This window comes from Megalobrama amblycephala, linkage group LG19 (genome assembly GCF_018812025.1).
Source record: "Megalobrama amblycephala isolate DHTTF-2021 linkage group LG19, ASM1881202v1, whole genome shotgun sequence".
Classification (NCBI taxonomy): Eukaryota; Metazoa; Chordata; class Actinopteri; order Cypriniformes; family Xenocyprididae; genus Megalobrama; species Megalobrama amblycephala.
In genome coordinates, this window is record NC_063062.1 from 25,551,575 (window position 1) to 25,558,724 (window position 7,150).

General features: G+C 39.0%; 1 protein-coding gene across 1 annotated transcript; it reads left to right on the forward strand.

The window, feature by feature from the left end:
• The first annotated feature begins 113 nt into the window (after nt 1-113).
• On the forward strand, nt 114-5,722 carry LOC125254655 (piggyBac transposable element-derived protein 4-like). Its single transcript, XM_048169376.1, has 5 exons — nt 114-218; nt 319-616; nt 1,091-1,174; nt 1,357-2,924; nt 5,186-5,722. The coding sequence occupies exons 2-5, from the start codon at nt 465-467 to the stop codon at nt 5,320-5,322; spliced, it is 1,941 nt and encodes a 646-aa protein (XP_048025333.1). The 5' UTR covers nt 114-218; nt 319-464; the 3' UTR covers nt 5,323-5,722.
• The last annotated feature ends 1,428 nt before the right edge of the window (nt 5,723-7,150 follow it).

Below are 7,150 nucleotides of genomic sequence, written 5' to 3' on the forward strand. Positions count from 1 at the left end.
CCCAATGAAATGCCTTCCAACCATTCGTTGCGTGAATACAGCCAATCAGAGGGAGAAAATGCAGCCATGCGAAATTACCATGAGCTTCAAATAAATATCCAGTACTGTACCCCTGGACTGTGATGTTTATGCCGGGGAAGAACATTCCAGATCCAGGAAAATCTGTCTTCAAAGAAGGCGCGCTCACCAAGACAGCCGATGAAAGAGAGAGAAGAAACGTATGAAATCCAACAAAAATAAAAGAAAGAGCGAGAGAGTTACACAAAAATACAAAGTTCAAGGGGTTTTCCTGTTCTCATGTTTTGTTTTTGTTTTTAGCGCCGGTCTGGCCACACCCTCTCGCAGAACGCATCATTCATATGATAACGACCTGAAATAAGCCAGAGGGATGTGGTAAACGCCCCCTATCAATAAGATAAAATTGGCTGCAAAGTTTTGTTTGGCTTTATTGACCTTTCATCACGATGGCACGTCACGCACGCGAGCGAGCTCTCCGGATGATCGTAGACAGCGAGGAAGAATTCAGTTTTTCATCAGAAGACGACGAAGACGTTGATGATGAAGGCCTGCACTTTGAAGAGGGCTTTGATCCAGCGCAGGACACATTTTCTGATGAGTAAGCCATTTATTCTTATTTTATTTATTACAGTCGCATATAGCTGTTTCAGATTTAGCCAGAGGGAAATCTACCAATGTTGACCTGTGGACTTTTCATTACATCTAGATGTCTTACAAAACGAGCACATACATGTTATGCTCTATAATGTGGAGAAGAAAAACGTTTAGACTACACTAATATTCTAGTTTGGGTTTGCTCAGGACCGGCATTTGCTGTTAAATACAGCCTCATCAACGGAGCTTAACTGTGTTCTCCATTATCTGCTTGGGTGTAAATGTTTTGAACGTGCATGACATAAGGTTGTTGATGCCCCATCAACACATATAAAGCGTGTGACCATATCCATTAATTGCCAATCACTTATGCATGCACTGGAATGCCACCTTGGCTTGGACAACTTAAGCTGATAACTGTTTACTAATATTTGTGCTTGTACATTTTTTTTTTTTTTTTTTTTTTTTATTTTCTTAGGAATGTGATTCCTTCACGTGCACCTCGTAGAGAAGTGGCACACAAGCGTCGTTCAGTTTTCAACACGGTTGAGAATCTTAACGAGTAAGTGTGCAATCACACCTCATTTTACAACTGACAGTTTAATTTTGATTACTTACTGTGAAATAATACACACAACCTATATGTGCATTTGTAATGAGTGGACAATATGTCAATATTAGTAATTGTTAATGTTGTTGTGATCCTGTTGTCAGCATGCTCACTTGTGTTTTCTCCCTCCTCAGATGTGAGAATGACAGTGACCAGATACCTGTTGCAAAGAGAGCCAGGAATTCATCATGGAAAGCAGAAACTGATGTTGACATTAATCCAGAGACTCTGAGATTTCTGCCTGCGCGAAAACCTGGGCCGCAGTTGAGTCTCGCTGACTCTCACTCCCCTATGAGTCTTTTCAAACTGTTTTTCTCAGAGAGCGCCGTGTCAAATCTGTGCCACAACACAAACGCTCAGGCTGCCAGGGCACTTGCAAAGGGTCGCAAATACAGTTGGACAGATGTCAGTATTGGCGAGATGTACCGCTACATTGGACTCGTTTTCTACATGGCCGCGGTGAAGATGAGCTCCATCGCCGACTATTGGCGGCAGGACAGTCTTTTCTCTTTGCCACTTCCTGCCACAGTTATGTCAAGGGACAGATACCGCACCATTTCATGGAATTTGCACATGAGTCACCCAGATGCAGACAAGGAAAATGACAAAAAGAGGGGCACAGCTGAACATGACCGACTTTTCAGGATCAAACCTCTCATGGACACCATCCGTCTTGCGTGCAAAGCCTTCTATCATCCTAAAAGAAATTTAGCTGTCAAGGAAAGACTGGTGGCATGCAAAGCAAATTTTGGAATGACACGGTTCACGAAACCAAAGCCAACAAAGCTGGGCTTCAAGTTTTATGTCCTTTCTGACACATCAAATGAATATACTGTGGACTTCTCTGTGTACACGGGCAAGAACAGCTTTCCTACAGGCCATGGGATTTCATACGATGCTGTGATGTCTCTTCTGGACAAGAAAGCTTTGGGCTCTGGGTACCATGTTTACATGGATGATTTCTTTACAAGTCCAAAGCTCTTAACAGACCTGCTTGCTATGAAGTTTGGTGCTTGTGGGACTTACAGAGACTACAGGAGGGGCTTCCCACAGAGCGCATCTAATTCGCTGACCAAAAAGTCCACCAGGGGATCCATCAGGTGGATTCGGGATGGGCCTCTTGTGTGTGTGAAGTGGATGGACAAAAAAGAGGTGTCTGTTTGTTCCACCATTCATGCTGCCTATACAGGAGACCGTGTGCAAAGAAAAGTGAAAGCACAAGATACATGGAGGACAAAGACTTTTCCGTGTCCCTCACCTGTGATTGCGTACAACCAGCACATGGTGGGTGCTGACCTGTCCGATCAGCTGTTGGAGTATTTCACTGCACAGCACAAAACCATGAAATGGTACAGAAAAGTCTTTCTACACTTCTTGGACATTGCTGCCACCAACGCTTTCTTATTGCACAAGGAGCTACACGGCAACATGACGCACAAGGAGTTTATGGAGCAGCTTACTGCAGAGCTCTGTGGTGTGTCTCAGAAAGAAGCACTGAAACAGACCAGTATTGACCACGTGCCGGTTCCAGGAGCTGAGCTGACCTCGGATGTCAGAAAAATTGCCACTACTGGTCGCCGCATATGTGCGCATTGCAAAGCAGTGTTTGGCAAGAAGCAACAGACACCTTGGAAATGTCAGGCATGTGACGTTCACTTGTGTCTTCAGTTGAACAGGAATTGTTTCCAGGAATGGCACAAAGGTGTGTGAGTATGTTCAAAATGTGCCTTTATTCACACACCCCTCTTTTTTTTTTTTTTTTTTTTTTTTGATTTTGAGGATATTGTGCACTATGTTTGTAAATAAACTATGAAAAAAGTCTCACATTCTCACTTCTCATTCTCATTTAATGTTCATATTAATAAACTCGTTAGGGTATGGATAAATATCTCTGCGGGTGTTGAATGACCAGCACTATTTTGCATTCTGTTTTTCTATAACAAGAAGATCAGCTGTACAATCTAGGCTGAATACATTGTAGTTAGATGTTTGTGTAGTTTTAAATATGTGATGGGAGATTTTAGACCTCCATGAATTGTTATGAGAAATTCAGTACAGGAAAAGCTTCATTAAGGTTTCTTGAGTGGAACAACTATTTGTTTCTTGTTTTTGTTCAGCACAGTACTGATTGGTCTGCTTTGTAACCAGAGACTTTCCTTTTGGATCTTCATAAATTTGGTAGCTTTGCATCCATTAGGAGTTAATGTAATAGAGGCTGATTGCTGGAAGTTTTTAATAGGCTGACAGAGTTGGACAGAGAAGGGCCTACACCATAAATGACTCTAGAAATTCCATATGGACATTCTCCAAACTGCAGCTAGTGTCTCACACAGCTGAAGACAAACACCCTGGACTGATGGTCAGTCCATCACAGGGCAAACACACAGACACGCACACATTCACACCTAAAGACAATTTAGTGTCTCCAATGTAAATATTAACCAATGCTGCATGTCTTTGGATTGTGGGGTGAATTGGAGCACTTGGAGGAAACTCATGCAGTCATGGGGAGAGCATCACAATGGACTTCCATGTCTTCCTGACTGCAACAAACACAGGAGATGGAAAAAATATACAAATATTTACAATCAAAGCAAACAGCACCCAATCCCTGCAGCCTATGAGGTAAAGGAAAACAGTCATATTTACAATATAATGCAGTCAAAGAACACACTTGCCACAATGAAAACAAATAAATAAATAAATACAAATAAACTGTTAAATGGAATAAAATAAGGGAAGTGAAAGAAATAGACATACAAAAATATACATATTCTAGAATATAAGACAACTTTACTTTTAGACTTGAGGGAATTCCCGTTCTGTACCTCGGGTTTTCCTTTTCGCCTCCCATCTTTTATTTTCACCTGGGCAAGAATGCAAACCCTCTGACAGAGGTTACAAACCAAAGCTTTCTTTTCCAATGTAATGCATCAGCCATGGTCCCACACCAACTAAACACCCACTTGCTCCACCTGCTACAGTAGCCACGCCACAAACTCTCACTATACAATGAAACAATTTTTCCATACATTAGTCACATAGGGTATTTTTGTATTTATTTTAATTTGTTAAAGCTTTATAAGCCATGAACCAAGCCAAGCTAAATGGGGAATCATAGTGTTACTAATTCTGCTTTTAAACATTATAATTATAAAACTAAGATGAAATGATGTGAGTTGATGGGCTGAAGCAAATACTATTGATTAACAACCTCAGCTTACAGTAGGGCTGTCTTTAAAGGAGCCTTTGTGGCCAATATGCGCCCTCGATGGGCACTTGTGCGAATCTGCACTGAGGCGTTGGTACTCCTTTGTTTTTGCAAGTGTTCAGAATTTCTTGGTATGACAGCCTAGCCAAAAATTGCAGCAATGGCCAAAACTTGACATCTCCAACCTTTTATTAAATATTATTAAAAAATTTGTTAAAGGGTTTGTACGCATATTGTGCAGTGATGGGAAGTCAGATTCCAGGACTAAATAAATAATAGTAATAAATAAATAATAAATAAATAAAAGACGAATAGCACGAAAAGGCAAAAAAATATTGGGATTTTTCTTTAATCACTAACCATTTTTTTAGGTTTCAATATATATATTTATTTTTAATATCAAACCTTGTATAAAGATGATTCTGAAAGATATAACATAACGATTTGATACACCATTTTGCTTTATGAAATATGTGTGTAAAATGGCCATAAACTGGTTTTCCCATTATATACAATGTATCTATGCTTTGTATTTAATTTGCATATTAATGTGTTTTTGGGTCAACATGTAATGAACAAAGAAATTGTCACAACTATGTTCTGATTCTTTCTGTCATGTCTGTATGAGTTCTCGTTAGTTGATAATGATTAGTTTTTTTGTTTTTTTGTCCAACTGTTCCTGTTTATTTCCCTCATTTACTATGTGTATTTATACTCCCTTATATATATATATATTTTATTTTTTTCCCCAGACTTGGCTATATCTGAGATGGAAAAGGTCTCTATCCCTGAGGCTAGCAGCAGTGGAGATGAGGATCGAGGAACCTCCAGCAAAGACAGAACAACTTTTCTTGGGCTATCACAAGCAAAGGCAAAAAGAAGCATGTGACCAACAGTGGTATGACAGAACTCAATGCATATATCAAGGCAGCATCTGAGGAGGATGAAACTGACTGCTTGAAATTCTGGACTAGGCATTTGAAGGAAGCTGTACTATTTAGGCATAAAGGTCTTGGCAGCACCTGCAACCAGTGCACCAGTTGAGAGGGTGTTCAGCCATGGAGGCCTAATCATGCGGCCAAATCGCAGTAGACTCACTGCAAACACCCTGTCAAATTTGATATTTGTGATGTGCAATGCTATTTTCAAGTATTCCCTATTCAGGAGGACTTTACTCATTGTCTAAACCCTCTGAGCTTGTGTTTGCTTGTGCAAAGTTTTACATTATGGTTCTATTTAGTGTAAATTAAGTTTTCATCTTCAAATAAAGTTTGAACTTTGAATATGAATGTGCTTTTACATGTATTGTTGTATCTTACTTGATATATAGACCGATAAAGGCAGACAAGTTCAGCTAGAATCTTTGACTCAACTCTCAACTCAACTTTATTTCTAGAGCACTTTCAAAAACCACAATGGGTACCAAAGTGCTGTACATGAGAATAGCAAAAATAAACAAATACAACCAAAAATACATACAGTTTACAACACATTATTAAAAGCGAAGGAAAATAAATATGTTTTAACCCCCTCTGAAATGATCCTAGAGTAGATGTTTGTAAGGACAGTGGGAGCTCATTCCATAGTCTAGGGGCTGCCATGGAAAAAGCTCTATCACCTCTATACATTTCAATCACGATCAAGAAACTGTCAGACACAGCTGATCATTGGATCGAAGAGATCTCAAAGGTTGATGTAAACTATTTAAATCAGAAATACTCTGGTGCCAAGCCATGGAGAAATTTAAAAACATACAACAGCACTTTATACTGTATTCTGTATCGAAACCAATGTAATGAAATCAATAAAGGAGTAATGTGGTCTCTTTTTTTGGTACCATGCAGTTAAAAGCCTAGCAGCTGAGTTGTGAACCAGCTGCAGGCGAGAGAGGGAGGCCTGACTCACACCCAGATACATTTAATCCAAACGAGAAGACACAAAGGCATGAACAACCTTCTCCAAATAATTAAAAGAGAGGATAGACTTCAACTTGGCTATAATTCTAAGATAAAATAAACTATTTTTAACAACATCATTTATTTGACAATTAAATTTAAGCTCAGAGTCTAAAATAAAGCCAACAGTATCCCTGATTTTCCAAAGATTATATTTTTTTGCCTATAAAACAACTTTGTAAATAAGATTTTTGAATATGATACTTTTTTTCAATAAAGCATGAAATGATTTCAGACCCAACTCAGACTTGTGAAAAAAGACTCCAGACTTGGCTCAGATTCCAGCAATAAAGACTTCAGGCTTGACTCGGACCCTAGCTGAAAGACATCTGCACATCTCTAGTTGTAGCTCCCTTTTTACTATGACATTGACATTGCCTGATTCGTTTAGAATTATAAAAGAAGAAAAAAAAAGAAAAAAGACAAGGAGATGTCACAAAGTGAGGACACAACTTTAATAGGCATTTCTTTATGGAAATATAATTTAGATTTACTTTTTGTATTGTTTGATATCTTGCAGTCACTCCAGGTCTTCATTCATCATATCTGGTCATTGGGTCTTTAACTCTAAAATCCCCTACAAAGCAACAACAACAAATCTGAATGAAAGTTTTGTGTTGATGGACATGTGCACAACTTTATAAAGCTGAAGACCTGAAGATCCTGTCAACATGGTGCAGACAGAAGGCATGACAAAGAAGATCAATTCATTAATACAACTCAAAACTAACATTAAAAATAACTGATATCTAGGAACTGAAA

Bases quoted from the DNA above. Each gene is read 5' to 3' on its own strand.
- LOC125254655 (XM_048169376.1), top strand. From the start codon at position 465: ATGGCACGTCACGCACGCGAGCGAGCTCTCCGGATGATCGTAGACAGC. The intron at 617-1,090 runs GTAAGCCATTTA...TTATTTTCTTAG, and splicing joins CAGGACACATTTTCTGATGA to GAATGTGATTCCTTCACGTG. The intron at 1,175-1,356 runs GTAAGTGTGCAA...CTCCCTCCTCAG, and splicing joins ACGGTTGAGAATCTTAACGA to ATGTGAGAATGACAGTGACC.